The sequence below is a fragment of the Protopterus annectens genome, chromosome 5.part0 (genome assembly GCF_019279795.1).
Source record: "Protopterus annectens isolate FY-2018-M chromosome 5.part0, PAN1.0, whole genome shotgun sequence".
NCBI lineage: Eukaryota > Metazoa > Chordata > Ceratodontiformes > Protopteridae > Protopterus > Protopterus annectens.
In genome coordinates, this window is record NC_056735.1 from 1,434,571,256 (window position 1) to 1,434,593,755 (window position 22,500).

General features: G+C 34.9%; 1 protein-coding gene across 5 annotated transcripts in view; it reads right to left on the reverse strand.

Moving 5' to 3' along the window:
• Positions 1-22,500, reverse strand: part of NALCN (sodium leak channel, non-selective) — a 3,563,801-nt gene that overhangs the window by 648,887 nt on the left and 2,892,414 nt on the right. For all 5 annotated transcript variants that reach the window (XM_044071239.1, XM_044071242.1, XM_044071240.1 and 2 more), the window contains exons 20-22: positions 19,140-19,209; positions 18,865-18,956; positions 18,018-18,140 (exon numbers count right to left, since the gene is read on the reverse strand). In XM_044071239.1, coding sequence (XP_043927174.1) covers positions 18,018-18,140; positions 18,865-18,956; positions 19,140-19,209 — 285 coding nt within the window. The remainder of the gene's footprint in view (positions 1-18,017; positions 18,141-18,864; positions 18,957-19,139; positions 19,210-22,500) is intronic.

The window sequence follows — 22,500 nt, forward strand, 5'->3', positions numbered from 1 at the left end:
ACTCCTGTCTGATCTCGTCTGTCAACCTGTCCATCACCATTGCAAATAAGAAAGGGCTCAGAGCTGATCCTTGATGTAATCCCACCTCCACCTTAAACGCATCCATCACTCCCACCACAGACCTCACCACTGTCACACTACCCTCGTACATATCCTGTACCACTCTTACATACTTCTCTGACACTCCTGACTTCCTCATACAATACCACAACTCCTCTCTAGGCATCCTGTCATAAGCTTTCTCTAAATCCACAAAGACACAATGCAACTCCTTCTGACCTCCTCTGTACTTCTCCATCAACACTCTCAGAGCAAGCATCTCATCTGTACTGCTCTTTCCTGGCATGAAACCATACTGCTGATCACTAATCATCACGTCCCTTCTTAATCTAGCTTCCACTACTCTTTCCCATAACTTCATGCTGTGACTGATCAGTTTAATCCCTCTGTAGTTACTACATCTCTGCACATCACCCTTATTCTTAAAAACCGGTACAAAACACTTTTTCTCCATTCCTCAGGCATCCTCTCACTTTCCAAGATTTCATTAAACAATCTAGTTAAAAACCCCACTGCCATTTCACCTAAACACCTCCATGCTTCCACAGGTATGTCATCTGGACCAACAGCCTTTCCGTTCTTCATCCTCTTTGCAGCTATCCTTGCTTCCTCCTTGCTAATCCACTGCACTTCATGATTCACTATCCGCACATCATCCAACTTTCTCTCCCTCTCATTCTCTTCATTCATCAACCCCTCAAAGTACTCTTTCCATCTGCTCAACACACTCTCCTCACTTGTGAGTACATTTCCCTCATTATCCTTTATTACCCTTACCTGCTGCACATCTTTACTAGCTCGGTCCCTCTGTTGAGCCAATCGGTACAGGTCCTTTTCTCCCTCCTTAGTGTCCAACCTTTTATACAACTCTTCATACGTCTTATCCTTAGCCTTTGCCACCCCTCTCTTTGCCATGCACCTCATCTCCTTATACTCTTGTCTACTTTCTTCATCTATGTTGTTAGGTACTGAGAAGCATTATTATTGTGAGAAGTTATTAAAGGAATGGTGCAAGGAGCAATTGAGCGTAGGTGATGTCAAGCTTTTTAAATGTATGGATTGAACTTCCCACTCTACTCTGAAGAAGCCATTGCTACATGGTGAAAGTGCTTAGTGTGTGGGATTCTGCTTATCCTGTGTCATGACAATAAATTGGGGTATCTTGTGCTGCTTGGGTCCTTTTTTTGTTTTTTTGAGAAATATATACATACAGTTTAGTCATTGTATTATACAACATACATTATAATACTGGACATTTTTCAGTGAAAACAATAAACTAAAATAATATTATAAATCTGTAACTAATCAGAGGCAGTGCTACATAGAAGAAAAGAAACTAAATACTCCGGATACAATCATATAAAGTGGACAGTAAAATAAAATGCACAACAGAGATCAGATTAAAGTTCTAATTTTGTCAGTACAATAATCAAATTCTTGCTTTTTTTTCCTGCGTGCCTTTGCTTTGGTAGGGGTGATGAAGAAAAGAGCTAGTGAAAGATTAAGTGCACCCTCTTAGTCATCTATATGTCAACACATATCATCAATAAATGTCAAGTCATCTAATGTGAAGCTGTATATATAAATCTGTATACCTTTTTTAATGAACTTCAGTACATCTGATGTCAGGTTATGCACATATTCTCAATGAAGTCCAATACACCGTAAGTCAAAGATATTATTGATATACAACTGATACATATTATAAATGAACACCAATATGGTTGATGTCAATCTATGTACCTGATACATATTATCATGACAAGTTTTATAACTTTTACATTATCAATAAATATCCCTATACCTGATATATGTTATCAATGAATACCAATATGTCTCATGACAAGCAATATAATTGACAGATGTTATTAATGAATATCAATATATCTGATATGCTATATAACTGGTACATGTTATCAATGAATACCAATATATTCTAATTTCAGACTATATAATTGAGAAGTATTACTAATGAATACCAATATATCTGATGTCAGGCTATGCACCTGAAACATATTCTCAATAAATACCAATCAATATATGTGATATGAAGCTATATAAATGACACATAATATCAATTAATTCTAATATATCTGATGTCAAGTTATGTAACATATACATGTTATCAATGAATAGCAATATGTCTGATGTCAAGGTATATGCCTGACACATATTATCAATTAATACCAGTATACCTGAGATCACACTATATTACTGATAGATTTTATCAAATAATTCTAATATATCTGATGTCAAGCTGGGCAACCAATGCATATTGTCAAAGAATACCAATATATCTGATGTAAAGCTATGTACATTATACATATAAGAAATGAATACCAGTATATATGAAGTCAAGATATGTACTCGATACATATTATCAATAAACACCAATATATCTGATACAGAGCTATACACCTGATAAATATTATCAATGAATGCCAATATATCTCATGTAAAGCTACATACCTTACACATATAATCAATGAATACCAATATTTTATTTATTTATTATTTATTTTTTTATCCTTTGTTGACTGGGTTAGTCTTACTAGGATAGTGACCTCTTTTCAGGGGATACTTGAGTTGGTATTGAAACTATTAGGGAGAAATTTGGACTTCTCCTTCTCATAGCTTGTTCAGCTAGCAAGTACGTGCACATGTTCTGTTCCTAATGCGGTGACAGCTAGCAGGATGGTGTGCAGGCAAGGTCATAATGGAAAAGGGAAAGGAGGTGAGTTGTTTGGGTTTGCTTCAATGTAACAGTGTTACAATGATACAGAAATTATGTTTCAAAAGAAACTGTTTGGTGAATCAGAAACAAGACCATTTAAGCAAAGAAGATTGTGCTGTTACAACCATCTAGTCAGAAGGGTTGCATGATAATTTACTGAAAGACAGGATGGTACAAAGAAAGCCATTTAAGAGTGGAGAAGCTTTATGGGGAGAAATAATGGAAAAAATCCAAAAAGAAGAGGCAGTACCGATCCTAAAAAATTGACAATGTACAGGGCATAAAGAAAGTCAAATGCAGAGACAGTCACAGAAGGAGCGAGAAAGAAAGAAAGAAGAAAGTGATTGAAAAAGTCAGTACTATAATAAGAAAATGTACCCATTCGAATACAAGGGAAACAAAAAAAAAAAAAAAGAATTAAACATGTAAAATATTTGGGACTATGTTATAGTTCCATTGGACGATAAAACACAAGAGATAAGGGATTTCATTTTAATTAACAAAGAAACTTTTTGTGGTCTTATTTTTGAGAATGGACAGAGTACAGAAAATTGTTTCTGAATATGAGAAAATGAAGGATCCGTGCCCTTGGAACTTACATGTTATTAAAGCATTTAACAGAGAGTTTATAAGAGAGTTAAATGTGCAATTTTAAACTGGCGTTGATGAAAAAAATGTTGAAAAAACATTTGGTAGGAATATGTCATAATTTTTTGGACATTGTGAAAGTATATGATAGGAGAGGTATATGGGCTAGGGGATGGGCATGTATTATGGTACTGAAATGGTAAATGAAAATATTGTGCATATTCCAAGCATTATAACTATTTAGGTGAACATAGGTGTTGTGAAATATTTGGGACAACTCAAGACTCATTTCTTTTGTGGAAAAGAAGAGCATTTTATAGATAAATGTGAACAATGTTTTTTGTGTGAAGAAATGGGACATGATGCAAAAAAACGTTGAGATGTTATAGGTGTAATCAGGTTGGTTATTTATGGATGGAGAAAGAATAAGCTTTAAACGTGCAGATAAGTAGTTTTGAGGGAAGTGTAGCAGAAGAATCAGAAAAAGAATGGATATTACAGAATAATGACAATTTAGAGGTAAAAATAAAGAAAAAAACAAGAGGAAGAAAGTTTGGAAGTAAGTGATGAAGAAGGTATAAGTTGGAAGACAGTCAGAAATAAAAAAAATACTAAAAGAGTAAAGGATAGGAAAAGGAATTTGCAGTAATAAATATGAAGGAAAATAAAAAAGAAAATGGTGAATATAAACTGTCAAAATAAGAATACAGAGATTCAAGAAAAAGTGTTCAAAGAGAGCAAGAGTAAAATAAGAAAATGAGTATTTAAAAATAATTCCCTTAATCTTAAACAGAAGCAAAATTAATTACTTTACATCACGTTCAGTAAATGTGAACAGCATTATTAATGTAAGAATAGGAATAATGGAATGGTGTGCTAAATATGATGTGGATGTTGTATTAAAAATGTATGATTTCTGACAAATAAGAGTACAAACACAAAAATTGTGGGGTGAAAATGTACTATATAACTTAGGAAGTGAACAGTGCTCTGTAGGGCTGTGTTATATTAAATGGTAAAAATACTAGGTATAATACTGGTAAGGATGGGATGATTAACAACTGTGGATATGAAATAGAGGATTATAGCATATATAACCAATAAAAAAGAGATACTTTGTTTCATAAAATATTAGCTTATGTAGTGGTCAGCATGAAAATTATAATAGCAGGAGATGAACTGTGACTTAAGGGGAAAAATGTAAAAAGAAAGCGAACTATTTAAAAAAACTGCAGGATGTAATAAAATGTGGTAAATTAATGGTATGGAATAAAAGTCAATGGACTTATGGAGTTGGAATATTCGGAAGTGAAACTGGTTATTTTATTTTATTTTATCAAAAGGCCTGGGGGGTTGCAGACATTGATGCAGTTGTGACAGTTTTTTCAGATCATTTGCCAATATGGATGAAAGGGAGTATATTAAAATAGAAAAGGGAATAAAAGGAATAAATGAGAAATTATGGAATGAAGTTGGAAAATGTGAAGCACTGCAGTTTTAGAAAGATTATATAACCAGAAGGAAATCTGAGATAATAAGAGGGAAGATAAAAGATAATGGAATGTGAAAAAACTGGAGCAAGTTAAGGAAGAATATGAAAAAGAAACCACTATCAATGAGCAGGATGAAGCATTTAGGAAAGTGAATGCTAACTCCGTATCAGATCCAGATGCCATTGTATATGGAATGCATAAAAAGTTAATGGATTGGCAAAATAGTATTTTGTACTAAATGACTGGTTGGAGCAATGTGAATGAATATGAAATGAAATATTTTGTATTTATTTTGTAACTATACTGAATGAATGGTTGCAGAATGGGTGGCACAGAAGGAGGTCTTCTGTATTACTATTTCTTAGTAGTTGCACAGAATGTGAGCATGTGATAGAAGAATAAATTGTTCTTTAATTTTATGAGTATGGAACTTTTCTCCCCAGGTTACAACTGAAAAGGGACCTTGTGACCAGCTGGACCTTCCTGGTAATAAAACAAAACAAAATAATATAAATGAATAAATAAATAACTGATACCAAACTATGTAAATTTTATATGTTATAAATGAATACCAATGTATTGAATGTCATGTTATATAACTCATTCATGTTATCAATGAGTTATCAATGAATGTCAATATACTGGATGTCCAGCTATGTAACTGATACATATCAGTGAATACTGATATATCTGATGTCTAGGTATCAATGAATGCCACTACATTTGATGTCAAGATATGTACCTGATAAATATTATCAGTGACTACCAATATATGTGATATCAGACTAAATAACTTGTACATATTATCAAGGAATAACAATATAGCAGATATCAAGCTTTATAACTGAAGCTGATTATCAATGAATACCATTGTATCTGATGTCAAACTATATAAATGATACATACTATCAATGAATACAAATCTGACATCAAGCTATATGAATATGTATTATTAATGAATAACAATATATCTGATGCCAGACTATAAAACTGATACCTATTATCAAGGGATACCAATACAGCAGATATCAAACTATATAACTGAAGCTTGTTTTCAATGAATACCACTGTATCTGATGTCAAACTATATAACTGATACATATTATCAATGAGTAGAAATGTATCTGATATCAAGCCATATAACTGATACATATTATCAATTAATACCAATATATCTGGTATCAGACTATATACATATTTTCAATGACTCAATCACTGGTTTGCCAACTGGCTCACAGATAGGATGCAGAAAATCAAAATAGAGGAAGTTATGTCTACAAAAACATCAGTCATCAGTGGAGTCCTCCAGGGTTCTGTGCTGGGACTTTCCCTGCCTGGCATCTACTTTTCTGAAGTAAAAGCCAATACCAAAGGTCTCTGGCTGACTAGGTTTGCAGATGACTACAAGGAAAGAGTAGACAGTGAATGCCCAAATGACTTAGCCATCTTGTAGGAAGGTTTGTCCCAAATAAATAACTTACTGGTGCCAAAATCATGGACTGAAACCAAATGCCAAAAAATGCATTATTGTGCCCTTTTGGAAGTCATCTATCCAAGGGAACAACTGCATTAACAATATTTTCCTAAAAGTTGAACCAGTTGCTTGGGATTTGGGAAATTATGCAGACAGCGACCTAACATTTGACTAACATGTCCATTCTTGTAAGATTGTCTTTTTGTATTGCACAGCTTATAAACAAAGGGATTGTGTCTAGATCTAGAGATGTCATTGTCCTCACTTTACTAAGCCCTCATTAGGCCAGTCATTGAATAAAATGTCCCCTTTGGTATATATATGTCCGGTCACATGCAGCAACTGGAACATCCACAGAGATGCCTTACTAAAAGGATACAAGGACAAAACAACATGTGTTACATGGACCAACTCAAATCCCTGTCACTATACCATGTGTCCTACAGACTGCTAAGAGTTTACCTGTGTCTGGTAAACAAAGCATCCTCTGAGCCAGTCCTGATGGAATAACTGCACATCCAGCAAATGAAATGGCATCAGAAATACTAGGTATATGGATGTAAACCTCTTTTGCAACATCAACAGAACAGGTTAGAGGGACAGGTATGTCTCACAGAAGATACTGCTGTTGTGGAACAGACTCCCCATCCACATAAAACAAAGTTCATCCCTGTCCATATTCAAGTACAACTTGGATCTATGGATGGCAAACAGAAAATGTACCCCAGAACAACCCCGTATACTACTAATGGATAGAAGCAGCTCCTAAATGGTTTATCCCATGCATGGGTCCCCTCAAATTACCTGTGGTATGATCCCAGGTAATCTCATTAAGGGTAATATACAATTATCGATGATGGGATGAGAAAAGCCAATATCTAACCCAATGGAACTGCTTAATTTGAGCACAAAAAGGGAAATTGGCTAGGCTTAAAATGGCCCACAAGGCCAGTTAAAAACAGAATCCAGGCTGGAAACAACCACACAGGAAACAGGATGAACCAGATTTTAATGTCAAGTTTAACACTTTCATCTGTATGTAGCACAAGACTTCTTCAGAAACATTATACTAATAAAAAAAAAAATTGAGTACCATACATTCCCCTCCCCTAAAAAAACACATGTACTACTAGAACCACTTAAATGTATGCTCCAATTAAAATACCTTACAAATTCTTGACAGCTACGTAAACTTTTAAAACTCTGGTCATGAATTTGGATTTTTGTGTCTTGAGGTGATTAATAAAAATGTAAGAGGTGATCCTTGGGCTGATACCATTGAATATAAAAAGTTAAGGTGGCAAGTTAGGTTTAATTCTTATTTTCCACTTGGACTCAGTGAAACTATGTCTACTGCCAGCATTTTGAAGCTTCTTTCCTATAAAGTATGAAGTTCTTGTATATACCAAATGTGTGTTTTTCAAAGAGCATGTGTCTTTAAGAATGTGTGATTTTAATGCTTGGTACCAAGTCTTTAATTGTCAAGAATTTGTAAGGTATTTTAATTGGAGTGTGTATTTCATTGTTTCTGGCAGTACATGTGTTGTTTTAGGGGAGGGGAAAGTATGGTACTTAATGGATTTTTTGTATTAGTATAATATTTCTGAAGAAGTCTTGTACTACATACAGATGAAAGTGCTAAAACTGACATTAAAATCTGGTTCACCTTGTTTCCTGTGTGTTTGTTTCCAGCCTGGATTGTGTTTTTCGTTTGGTTCACCAGTTTGTTTTACTATGTCTGCAGTTAATTCTGGTGTTGTAACCAATTCTCAGGTACCTGGTGGACTGGAAGCATTATCAGGACAAGTTGGGACATTAACCCAGCTGGTTCAACAACTTATCCAGCAAGTGTCTGAAATAGTAGTTCGCACAGGATACAAATCTGTGAGTGGCTCTCAAGCTACCTACCTTCTCCCTGGACAAAATGGTAATGTGAATTACTGTAGTTCTCCTAATATATGAGAACACCTGAAGCTTTAAGAATGGATATGTGTGATGTGAACATTAATTGTTCTATGTGGTTTAAATGGAGCTTGTCTTTCCATTGTAACATACCAAGAGAAAATGGAACTTTACAGCAAAGCATTGAGCTTTTGAAAGACAAGTTGCTGAAAATTCGAAAGCTTCAGGTTGAAAACTGCTATTTCAGAGAGAATGTTAAAGTAAAAAGGGTGCCTAAGCGACTTCACTCCTGGAAGTTCCCAAATGGTTTGCTTCAAAACTCACCCTTACACCTAGTACTAATTGAACTTTTTGATCGCCAGGTATGTGAACTATTAGAGGTTCTGGCTAAACATAACCAGAGGTCAATTGATGAACTCACTAAAGAGGCTACTGACCTGGAAAAAATTATTATGTCAGACCTCCTTTTTGAGCAACAGAAAGAGAACTTTACCAACATTTTTTCTTTTGTGGATAAAACAGTAGCTGAAATCCAAAAAAGAAAAGAAGTTTGAAAGAGACAGCATCAACTACTCCAAGGGGTTAGCTTATCCGAAGCCTTCTAACTCCTTTGTCCCATCCACAGATGATCCTTTAGTGAATAAAGTGCAAGAAGATCAAAATGTCAATTAGCAGGGTGCTGCCCCTTTAGGGTGGGAGCTTCAGAGACACTCGGAGAGGATAAGGAATCGATGGTACAACAGATTCAGAATTACCCTCAGGGGAGGTTGAATGGGGGATTTTAGTGACAATTGTGCTGGAACAACAACCCACATTGGGATTATTAAGCAACGAGAAGTTATTCATACCAGACTTGGATGAACATGAGGGCACTGGTCTCAGTATTATGAGCAGCAGAAAAGGTGACTTTTATGTGTATAACTACTCCGATAAATCATTTGATGAACATGTTGTTGAATTATTATGTAAAGGCTTTAATTTTATTCCTACTGTCAAAATGAATATTGTTGATTTAATTCTTGACCTTAAGGTATTTTTGCATAAAAGGAACTCTAAGTTGCTGTTTAATGGGAAAGAAGTTGAATTTAACAGTAATGCTCTGAAAAGGAGCAGCATTCTAAACCCCCCTTAATGTGGCTGTTAGTAATTTTTGAAAGACTCTGTGAATTTGAGTTTAGGAATTTATGGAAAAACCAACGTAAAAATATTTTTTCAGCCTATCTGATGTAGCTATATACCCAACAGAACCCTTAGATCTAAACATCAGAACTTAATAGCTATCCATAAACCCAAACATCCTGCTGGCCAACTGCTCCTCTCATATGCTCTAGGTAAAAAATGGATTTCCCTTCCTCAATCACTAAGAAGCACCCCAAACTATGAAAATTTCAAAGCCCAGCTTTTCATACACCTGTCTACTAAACGGAAATGCTCCTGCCTCCTCCCTACTTAAGCACTGATTACCTTAAGCCTTAAGAGTCTCCCCCTTCCAGCACATAATCCCTCCTTACTTAAGCTTCGATCACTTCAAGCCATAAGAGTCTCCCCCTACTGGCACATAAACCCTATATACCTCCCTCAGACATATTCTTTCATCTCTATCAAATCTCCCTGCACTCTCCTGCGGCTTTATTCCTCTCCTTACTTCTTCCACTCCTACAGCTATTTTTGCTCAACAAAACTTGTAAATATTGTAAATATAGAGTACTCCTTTCTACTCTAATATATGCATGTAAAGCATATCCACAATTTCTCATATTCCTGTAATTTCTCATTACTTATCAAATATCTATACAACCTTAACACTCATTTTCAAGAAATTTCTGCTAACGTTTCTCAATGAAAAAGCTTATCTTAATCAGTTCTACAGAACTGTTTCTGGTACTAGGTTGTACCTCTTGTAATCATATTTGTAAACTGCTAATGCATTCTCAGACCTTGCTTGTATTTCTTGTAAATCCTGTATGTAAACTGTTTCTTTTTAATGCATTCTCGGAGCTTTTCTCCCCGGGCCTCCACTGAAAACGGGCCATGTTGGAACAGTGGACTTCCTCGGTAATCAAACTGGAAATAAATAAATAGAGAGAAAATTGTTGCAGCAATTGTATAATGATAAAACCATAAGGGTCATGAAGCTAGACAAGGGTGGGGATAGTATTAATGAGGTCAAGTGTTTATTTTAACAAAATGTTGGCTTTTTTACTTGATGGTGATTTCTATGAGGAAACCTCTCTCAACATGGTACATATTGCTTATGCCAGAATTGACTGGCAACTACAGGACATGCTTGACCAAGAACAGATCAGTTTAGATGAATGGACTTTATTTGGCTGTAAAGTACTGAATAATACCTATGATATTTGGATTGCCCAAAATCCACAAGAACTTAAGGGATCCACCGATGAGGCCAATTGTGAACACATCTAATTCTAAATCTTACCCTTTGGCCAAATATGTAGATATTAAATTTAAAAAAGTGTTGGAAGGCAAACAGCACAGTTGTAGGGATTCCTGGAACTTCCTTACTAAATTGTCTAAAATTGAATTTAAAGATGACTTAATTTTGTGCACTGTGGATGTTGTTAATCTATTCAATGTGATACCCCATGAGGAGGATTTAGATTGATATCATGATTTTCTAACTGAAAGCCACATTTTTCTAATAAGGAGATCAACACCTTAGATGTGTTAATGGAGATGGTGTTGAAGCATAACTATATTTACATTAATGGACACTACTTTTTGCAGAAAAAAAGAGTGGCAATGGCGGCGGCTTGCACACCCATATTTGGGAATGTAGTAATATTGCAATGGGAGAAAAGGTTTATTTTTGAGAAGTATGGAGAGGCCCCACCATAGTCCCTCTATTTGCATTTTTTGGATGACATCTTTATTGTTTGGAAAGAAAGTCTAGATGAATTGAAGGTCTTTTTTGACTATATTAATCAAATAACAGATTTTTCTTGTTTTTGCCTCCCAATGGATTGAACAAGACATCTCATACTTAGATGTCAAAATCACAAAAGACACAGCAAACAAAAAGTTGGTCAGCAGCTTTTATAGGAAACCCACCTTTTCAAGTTGCCTCCCACATTATGACAGTTGCCACCCAGGACATCAAAAATGTGGCATTGTAAAGGGGCAATTTGTATGTCTGACGGGGATGGTTTCTAAAGAAGAAACCTACTTCCATGAATGTGAATTCTTGGCCAATATGTTTTTGGCTAGAGGTTACCCCCAGGAACTGGTACAAAACATATGAGATGAGGTAGATGAGAAAAGAAGAACAGGTCTCGCCCCATTAAATGGTGATAGTGACACTTTTGGCCTAAATAACAGGCCTGATGATGGAGACAATTTTGGTTCTAAACTAACTTTTGTCACTACCTATTCACCCGATAGTGATTATATTTAAGAAATTTTGAAAAAGAACTGGAATGTTTTTTCATGTTTTCATGAAATTCAAAAGTTGACTGAGGTAGTGTCAAAATTGTTTACAAAAGGGGGAGGAATATTAAGGAAATGTTAGAAAATGGAGAGTGTGGTGTTTCAAACAAGATCAATGGGAGAACTGGTACCCATAAATGTGTTTTTTGTGGCCTATGTAAATACATCATATAAGGTGACAAGACCACTGTTAATGGTATTTACATCCAATTAAAACATTTTTTCTGCAACTGTAATACTGTTGGGATTGTCTACCTGGCTCTTTGTAAGCAATGTAAGGGGTTCTATATAGGAAAGACCCACAGGAGGTTTAAAGATCGTATACATGAGCACATCAATGCTATTAAGAAAGGGAACCCCAACAATGCACTTTCTAAGCATGTGGTTGAAAACCCTGGTTATGAATTTGGATTTTTGTGTCTTGAGGTAATTAATAAAAATGTAAGAGGTGGTCCTTGGTCTGATACCATTGAATATAAAGAGTTAAGGTGGCAAGTTAGGTTTAATGCTTGTTTTCCACCTGGATTCAATGAAACTATGTCTACTGCCAGCATTTTGAAGCTTCGTTCCTATATAGTATGAAGTTCTTTTATATACCAAATGTGTGTTTTTCAAAGAACATGTGTCTTTAAGAATGTGTGATTTTAATACTTGGTACCAAGTCTTTAATTGTCAAGAATTTGGAAGGTATTTTAATTGGAGTGTGCATTTCATTGGTTGTGGCAGTATATGTGTTTTTTTTTTTTTTTTTAGGGGAGGGCAAAGTATGGTACTTAATGGATTTTGTGTATTAGTATAATGTTTCTGAAGAAGTCTTGTGCTACATACAGATGAAAGTGTTAAAACTGACATTAAAATCTGGTTTGTCCTGTTTCCTGTGTGGTTGTTTCCAGCATGGATTGTGTTTTTCATTTGGTTTACCAGTTTGTTTTACTATGTTATGCCTACCACTTACCTATGACTCCACAAATACCAGTGTATCTTTTGCCAGACTATATAACTGAAACATATTATTAATGAACAGTAATCTAGATGCTGTCAAGATCTATAACTAATATATGCTATCAATGAATATCAATATTATATAAATTGACTATAATAATGTCAGTATGATAGGTGGTACAGCTGAACTTCAGGCATTAGACAAGGATGGGAGACATATATATGTATGTGTGTGTGTGTGTGTGTGTGTGTGTGTGTGTGTGTGTGTGTGTGTGTGTATGTATATATATATATATATATATATATATATATATACATACACACACACACATATATATATATATATATATATATATATATACATATATATAATGTGATGAGGAAAAAAGGTAATAATCTTACTACTGCTGCTATAGTTAAGTATTGTTACTAATTTATTATAGAGTGGAGATTCACTGAGGATGGCAGCAACTTCAAAATAGGTGGCACATCCCAGCATGCTAAGTAACTGACTTGCGACTTGTCATGCAACTGGGCAATTGTACTGATTTATGGTCTGAAACCTGGGCAACATGTATATCAAAGCTATTTTGAGCATCTGTCTAAGCACATCAGATGATGAATGGTGCAGCTGAATAGTGCTATTATCTTTCTGTCAGCAGAGAACCAGGCAAAGTCTGGAAGAGATTTACCAGGAATAGCACGTAGTACAAGCTAGCAAAAAAAAAAAAAATACTACAGGCACTGCAACTCAGTAGTGTTACTGACTTATTATGGATAGTAGACCTGTAAAATTTGCACAGACGGCAACGGAATAAAGCCAGCAAAAGAATTACAGGCAACTCAATAATTCAGGCTTAGTGTAGGAATTACTATGGGCAACATGAGAGATGACGTTTGCAATAGGAAAATTATAAGCAACGCAAGGTTGTCAGCTATAGACAGTCTATGGGCTTTATCATCCGTGCACATAGGCCACAGAAAGTGCCATATTTGTCATTACTGACATCATGCAGATTCTGACCAGCATGTTTACATTAATCTTTCCTGTGTTTTTACTGTGAAAGCTACAATGTTTTCTTACATATGCGTAGTATTGTTAAATGAGCTTATCGTTGCTCTATTCCTGTGAATACTAGAGTGTGGAAGTCAGCTTGAAATTGCAGACATTAAACTGAGTGTTCAGTCAGTATCTGAGTATGTTTTCTACAGACATGAACATGTTACTCCTACATTTATACACTATTGCTGGAACACTTTTACAGCGAAAGGCATTGATCGGTACACCGCATGTCTTGCATAGCTTGTAATTCTGGGGGTTTGTGCAATAAATATCTTCTCTCTAATTGTATTCCTAATTAAGAACTGGATATAAACCAGCTCTCTGTTGAAATCTTGAGTCCTGCATTACTGAATCTAGAGACCCTTAAAAAAAGACCAAGAGTACTGGGGAAATATGACGATCTAACATCACTCTTCTATAAACTTATTTTCCCCCCAGTATGGCAGCAAGACCCATCCCCCCAAAAAACTTTATATACCAACTCCAAAAATATAGAAATGTAACTGACTTTAAAAAAGGTGTGAAAGGAAGTCTTTATCACATAACACACATACATCTGTACTGATGTTATCATATAATCCATTAACAAACATTTTAATTTTTAGCAATACTAAACTGTTTTTATAACATTTTCTGTTTTATTGTAGACAATGTATGTCATATTTTAGTTGTTAGATCTATTTCAATTGTTACTAATTTCATGGCTCTGCTGTACTGTGATTCTATTTTGACTTTTGCACTCTTCAATTGTTTTGTTCATGATATTTAAATTAAATATTTTGTTGAAACACTCATCACAAAAAATGTTGCAAATGTTGAAGTTCTTCTGTGTGTAAAATTAAATCAAATGTGTGTCTTGCATTGTATTTTGCATCCCATAATTGTTCTGTTCAATTTATTTAAGTTTAATGCCTTGTTTTGGAACAAAAGTAATGGCTAAAAAGAGACATCATAAAAGTAAATGCCTGAATGACTAAAACTGCTAATTAACAATACCACTGAAATATATACATTCCTTGCACTGTACACAAAGTTAACAACAACGCTATATGTGTATATATGTGAGTGTATTTTATATGGTTTCCATTTGTTCTATAAACATCTCTCTTTCATCAGAGCAGAAATGGATTGTCATATTCCGTCACATCTCGTTTCATCAGAAGCAGTGTATATGTTCTAAAGTGACATGATTAAACATTGGGGCTAATTAAGTTTCTGCTTAACCTGACTGTTGTGTAATTGGTGTAGGAGTGTAGCAGGAATTGCCTCCCTGAAGAAACATTGTTTTTATGTATATTTTTATGGCTCAGGTGCTCTGTGCACAGAGGGGGTTAAAATAGTTTCTTATTCTCTCCACCATTGCAAGATGTCAGCTTTGTATATTTATAGTTGAGGGGGTACAGGGATTGCAGGGAGCCCTATTATGAAGGCACTGTTTATGTTTTATTTAAATGTTAATTTTGATGGATTGCAAGGTTAGGTTCTGAAAAAAGTTATTTTGTAGAAATGTTATAAATGTTATAAACTGATATACATATGAACATTTTGAAAGTTTGTCATAGTGGTAAAGGTGTACAAATCACAATGATCCGAATACACATTATTATTTTTTTTTTGTTGTTTGTTTACCGGGAAAGTCCACTGGGGTAGAATCAGCCCTTTTTCAATGGAGGCCCCAAGTACATATATACAGAAGTAATAGCAGCATAAATCACATAAAAATAATAGCAGCATAAATCACATCAAGATTAATACAGGGTAATTATGAAAATAACAATCAGCAGAAGTTATTACAAACATAGAGAAGTAATAGCATCATAGATCATAACAATATCAATATAGGGTAATTGTGAAGATAACAGTCAGCAGAAGTTATTGCAAATGATTTTACAAGACATAAAATAACAGGATTGTGTGGCATGTCAAAATAGGACATATCATAATAGGACTGTGTGGCATGTCATAATAGGACATATCATAATAGGACTGTGTGGCATGTCAAGGTTGTAGGTGTATAGTCTGCTAAGCAATTGGATTACTATGTAGGAGATAACCTATAGTGTTGGCATGTTGCCGTGGCAATGCGGGTATGGTATAAAAGTTAGGAGGGGTAGGAATAGGAGCACTCCCATTTAGAAGAGAGATAAGAGTGGAGTAAGGTCTTAAAAGCTGAGAGGTTCTGGGCAGTTCGAATATGAGGGGGAAGAGAATTCCATTTCCGTGCAAGTGAAAAAAGATTGGAGAGATTTGCCTGGAGTGTGCAATGGCTTGTACACTTCAAGTAGATTCTGATTATTAGACCTGAGGGATCGGTCAGGAAGGTGCATGGTAAGGGTATAAAAGAGATGTGCATTGAGAAGGTAATATCAACATAAAATCAAATCACACAGATATGATAAAACAAAATCTATGTTTTTGTAAGGAGGAAAGACCTGCTACATTTATATATATATATATATATATATATATATATATATATATATACACACATATATACCACCTCTAAGATTGCAATACAGTGCCAAAAGGATATATTGTTGATGCCCACTGTGAGTGTGTATATATATATATATATATATATATATATATATATATACACATATAGATTGACAGATAGGTAAAGATACATATCTTTATATACATATGTGTGTGTGTGTGTGTGTGTGTGTGTGTGTGTGTGTGTGTGTGTGTGTGTGTGTGTGTGTCTGTATAGCTATATGAGCTATGTCATTTGCTTGATGCTGACTACATCTAACAGAAATACCATGAAGAAAATGTAACTGAAGCAAATTGTTTTTCAAATCCATCTAAAACATAAAAGCACCTAAACACAACCAAAGCAGTGTTTTTGCAAGGGTACAATCCTCCCCACCCCACATCCCCCTCTTCTTGAATATATGACAACTCCAAAATCAAACACTACTGAGAAACAAAAAAACTCCCATTACCCCACTGATTACTGATCTCAGCCAAATAGGCAAACCACATCAAAACACTGAGTATAAATAAATGAAACACATCCATTCACTTACACTATCACTTACATTAATAAAAAAATAAAATGAAAATATTCACCACTTTGTAGCATTTGAGGGAATTTGTTTTCAGTATAATGCTGCAAAGTCAAATTCAGTGAAAGCCAATGGAATAAAAAAGGTGGAACCTTATGTCTGTGTGTGTGTGTGTGTGTGTGTGTGTGTGTGTGTGTGTGTGTGTGTGTGTGTGTGTGTGTGTGTGTGTCTCTGCATGTGTGCGTATGTGTATGTTTATATGACAATGGTTATGTGGGTTTTACTCAGCTTGGGACTTGTTGATCAGTGTGTGTTGATTCCTGAATCACTGACATCAAAGGGCTGTTTCTAGGAGTCTATTTTAGATCTATTACTCCATTAGTTACACTCTGGTAAAATGTTATGCATAATATTATTTGTGAATAAAAATAAATAAAAATAAAATATGTTGAGCACATTGAAGTGCTAGAGTTATGTTTATTAAAATTTAGTGAGCATTTTTTGTTCATTATATGGAATTATATCTGTTTCTGTACTGAAGTTTTAATTAAGAAATTTATAGTGCTTTGGTGTACACCATTATATTTTTTCATTATCATTGTTATTTATATATATTGTATACTAAAACTAACCATTTGAGTAACTTATTTTCAGTTATTGTCAAATGTAATAAAAAAAATACTTTACAAAGAAAGAGACCTTGCACGAGTTGTATGTAATACTTATCAAAGATAATACAACTTTATAGATTTGTCTTTGGATAAGGGGCAAGGCATCAGCCTGTAGTATCACTTGACAGAGTCCGAGTACTGAATAAGTACTGGGAGGAAAGAAATAATTGTCTTTCTGTCTTGTTTTCCTCAGGGGATAGATACAGACATTTCCCCTCAGTAACCTGGAGGATCTACTGACGGAAATGCATATATAATAAATTACATGTACCTTCTGCTAGGGAGACTGCAAAGTCAGCCTATCCTCTAGTGATATTGTTAGTTCACTTCTGGATATGATTAGATATATGTGCAAACTAGTGAAAAACACCCAACCCATCACATCATGACATATCTCTTCACAGTGTTGTATCTTGCAGTCATCAGAGGAAGAAATGGGCCAAATATGGCTATAAGCAAAATAATCAAAAAGATAATCTGCGGAGTTGATCTGAGTCTGAACTCAGTGTGTTAAAAAAAGAGAGAGACTACATCAGTACAAGTCAAAATATCCCAAGTGTAATTTTGAAAACTGAAATATAATACAATTTATCATGTTATATTTGGTTATATACCAAAGAAAATTCACTTACGCATTGAAACGAGCTCGAACTACTAGCCTGCAAAAGTTTCGAAATTTATGTTCTCGTCCAACTATAAAAAGAGGCTTGTCAAAATACGGATGGTTTTCTCTTAATTCTTCCTCCTGTACTTTCCTACAAAAACATCACAAATTGCATGTATGTAGTTAAAGTAAATAATCTTTAAATGAAAATAAGTCATTTGCATTAAAAATTAGCATTTTCCATTTTTAAATTGCTACTGTTACTGTCTTTTACAATGTAGGTTATTTCAATTAAAACTAACAGTGCTACTGTTCTTATATTTCTTTTTAAATATATTTATATAGCTATCAGTCTATCTATATATATATATATATATATATATATATATATATATATATATATATATATATATATCACATAAATACATACATACATACCTACATATATAGGTACTCATTAATTATTAGAATTACTTTACTGTAAAACTATATGTGTTCAGGCTAATTTTCTGTTATTTATTAATTTCTGAAATCAGCTTACAGTGAAAATAGCAGTGCTTAGGCTATTTTTTTTTTTTTTTGCATTAACCACGTCTTTTTAAAATACATCCATAAACTTGAACATTAGCTCTAGGTGAGTTGATCACATTGCCTAATGTTGATGTGATACCCCAATTCCATATAAAAAATTGGAAAAGGGGATTTGTGATAATCACATACGTAAAGCACAGTATAGTAGTAGTTTTTATTTTTAGTTAAGATACTTTTATATTATGATAGTTGCTAATTCAGAGAAAAGGGACTTTGTGATCTAGCCCACTTAATTACAATTCTGAGTATTTGTTACCAGCAATAAATAAATATTATAGACGTACCTTTTCATTTCAGCTTGTTCCTTTTTCTCTTGAATCATCTTTATTTCGCTGTCTTCACGCTGAGCATTCCTGTATCTTACAGTACTGGAATGCTGAAAGGCAAAAGTATTTGAAAATGTATCATATTGCACAGTTAAAGAAATTGCGAGAAAATCATTATAAAAATTTGCACCTATGTATGTATGCATATGCCTTCTCAGTTACATTACTACACCAAACATAAATGAATCTATAAGGCTTTAAATATAATATTGTAATTGTCTAAGTTTACTTACATCCTGTGTCAGAGTTTCAAGAGATTTCCCTCTGCTTATGCGTTGGCTATTGGAACCGTGTCTAAGTGACCTGCAAAAATCATATCAAATTTAATGCAGATCAATGTCTGAACTTTATACCACTTTACCAAAGAATATTCACAGACCATAAGGAATCTCACACACCATGTCTGTTACTACTGAAAATCATGTCTGTTACTACTGCATGCCAGGGAATATCATTACTGACAGTGGACAAACACGACTGTCGGTTTATATCTGCAATTTCTGTAAGTACCAGTCACTGAAACACATTACATTTGGACATTTTCTGCACTCTGTTGTTAAATGATTAAAATGAGATCACAACAGATGCAGTGGAATTTCTATAACAAAATAGTTGCATGTGCAGTATAGATCAGTAATGCATTCATAGAAGCACTTGCAAGGTGACATCAGATACCAGACCACTAATCTCTACTGTATCTTTTGTTTTCTATTTAGAATTTGCTTCGTTCATCCACCAGACCTGCGGTACGTGCTTTTGCTGCTATTGGGATTTTAATTCTATTCTCTTATCAGTGAATGCTTGTTGTCTCCCTCTAACAGGAATGGATTGTAATCAAGGACTGAGACAGGTAATGAAGACTCTGTTTTGCCATTTTGGTATTTGGAATTTCAAATGGATGTTCCTATCTGTGAAGAGGTGTTCTGCCAAGAGGTTTTTATGGGGGAAATCTGGATGTTGTATCCAATAGATTTTGTTTGCTGGTCAATGTAGTGCATTGGATTCACTTTTTCAATGAATCTGGGAGAATATTTAAGCAAAAAGGTCATTATCCCACTGTACTCAGCCCTTATCAGACCAATCATAGAATACACTGCTCCCTTTAGTATGTACCTGACCAGACATATGCAGCAACTAGTGACCTCAGAGATTCCTTAGAAAAATAATACAAGGTGTAATAAACCTGCTTTATGCAGAATGTCTTAAAGCTCTTTCCATCTACTCAACTAGAAATTGCTGTTGGGTGATCTATGTCCGGTTTACAAGGCATCCACTAACCTCACACTTATGAATCTCCTGCATATTTGTAAGTCCAAGAGTACCAGAAATACAAAGTCTAGGAACCTGTATTTTGTCTGTGACATGAACAGAACATGCTGGGGAGATGCATAAGGGTCCCAGAGACTTCATCTCCTACAGAAGAGGCTTCCCATTCATGTGAAGCTGAGTTTGTCTATTACACAGTTTACGTGCATCCTAAACCAGTGCATGGGGAACAGGAAATTTACACTGGGCCTGGCACCCATGTGCCTTATGGACAGAGGTAGCTTATAAATGCCTGGTTCATAATGTCTTGTTTGGATACAGGACATTATTATTCTTATGGGAAACCTTTGCTATGCTTAGAAAGCCCCCCTGGGTCATTAGCCTAGCAATAATTTATGAATCTATGAATAACCCATGACTAGGTGTGGGTAATGCTGGATTTACCCATGACTGGTGTAGTTTCATGAGGGAGAAGCATTACCCATACTCAGGAGTGAGTTACTGCTATTATACAATAACGTTATTTAAGAAAACAATTGCTAATCACCAAAGTTCTCTTCATTTCTGATTACTAATTTCTTTCAAAATGTTATAATTTTTTTCCTCGGATCCTAGCATTTTCATACAGAATTGTGATGTTGGTTAAAGTTACATTGTCCTGTATTGAAACAATTCTTTATATTTCTAGTTAAAAGCCCTCTGCCAGACTTCAGAAGATATAATCCCACAGCATAATGTAGTCTTGGTATCATGTAAATATTATTCTAGTTTTTATAAAAGTGAAGTTAGACATCTTTTAAGTATTTATTTATTTAAACAGATTAGGCCTTTGCATCTGGGAGGACACCAGAGACCATGATTTGTAACATTCTTTTCTTGTTTCATAGATGAAGTCTACATTATATTACTGCAGATTTTAACTCTATTTTGGATTTCAAATATTTGGATTTCTTTATGTTTACTCAAGGATGTTCAGACCTTTGAGGTAAAGTGAAAGTCCTTGCACTGGGAAGAAATATCATCTGGGAGACTAGAGAAGGAGATTTTCATCCCCAAACTCTTTGTGCAGCAATTACTGGCCTCATCAGTACCAGCATTGCATGTTTCCATGAATAATATATACCTCTTCATGTCCAAATTTTTGCAGACTGTCCAGATCCTGACCCATCCATTTGCTTTTCCTTGCATCAGTTTGTTTTCTGTGCATGAAGGTTTGTGTTACCTATAATAAGTGCAGAGATAGTGTTGTCACCTCACAGCAAGAGGTTCTCCGGTTCAATTCTCGGCTGGGGTGCCTTCTGTGTGGAGTCTGCATGTCCTCCCTGTGTTCATGTGGGTTTTTTCCGGGTGATCTGGCTTCCTCCCACATTATAAATAGATGCATCTGGAGCATTTCTCCCTGGGCCACCGCTCAAAATTTGCTTTGCTCCAAGTCGGACTTTCCTGGTTAACAAATGATAAATAAAAATAAATAAGAATCACACACAAAAAGGGCTTGCTGTCTGTTATTTAATTATTTTCACCTGCTTAATGAGGTTTCATATTTTTAGCTTTAATTTCAATTAAATTTTTATTATTCTTTATCCGACTTGCTTTCATTGGCAGATCCATGGATTTAAACTGTTCTCATTTGAACTTTGTCTTTTTTTTGTGATTTTTAGATTTACTTAATGTTTTACCATTTAAAACATAGTGAAGGTAATACAATTCCCATCACTAAGGACAGGCATCTAACTGAAATAGCCCAGATTCCAAAAGAGTTGCTCTCAGTGTAAATCAACCCTGATTCCAAAAGACCTGGTGTCAGTGTAAGTGACTTACTTCAGTGTTAAGACCTATTTATAAACAGGCTTGCTACATGGACCAGATTCAAAAAGATTTGTTCTCAACCTGCTGTCAGTGTAAGTGGTCACTTGCACTGAGAGCAAGCCTTTTGGAATCAGGCCCATATTCTGTATCCTCACTTGCTACCTTCACCAATTAAGTGATTTTTTTGCAGGCACTTGTGTCTACAATTTTTAATGAAGTATCTTATGCTTCTGTCTGGTATAACATATTTGCTACATAAATATCTCGTATTAGGAATGTTACTGTAATCAATACCCCCATTGTCTTGGCCTCCAGATAGTTGCCCTCTACGTACTTCTCACTGACGTTTGCCCTAGCTTATGCTTTTGCCTCTTCTGATGAATTCTGGTATTATGTAGCTAAGCTACTTTGATTGCTTGGAGTTCATCTTAATTCCTTATGAGCAAGTATTAGAACATGAATTATAATTCAATGCTTGACTAACAAATTTTGGGATACTCCAACAGTTTACCAGTCCAA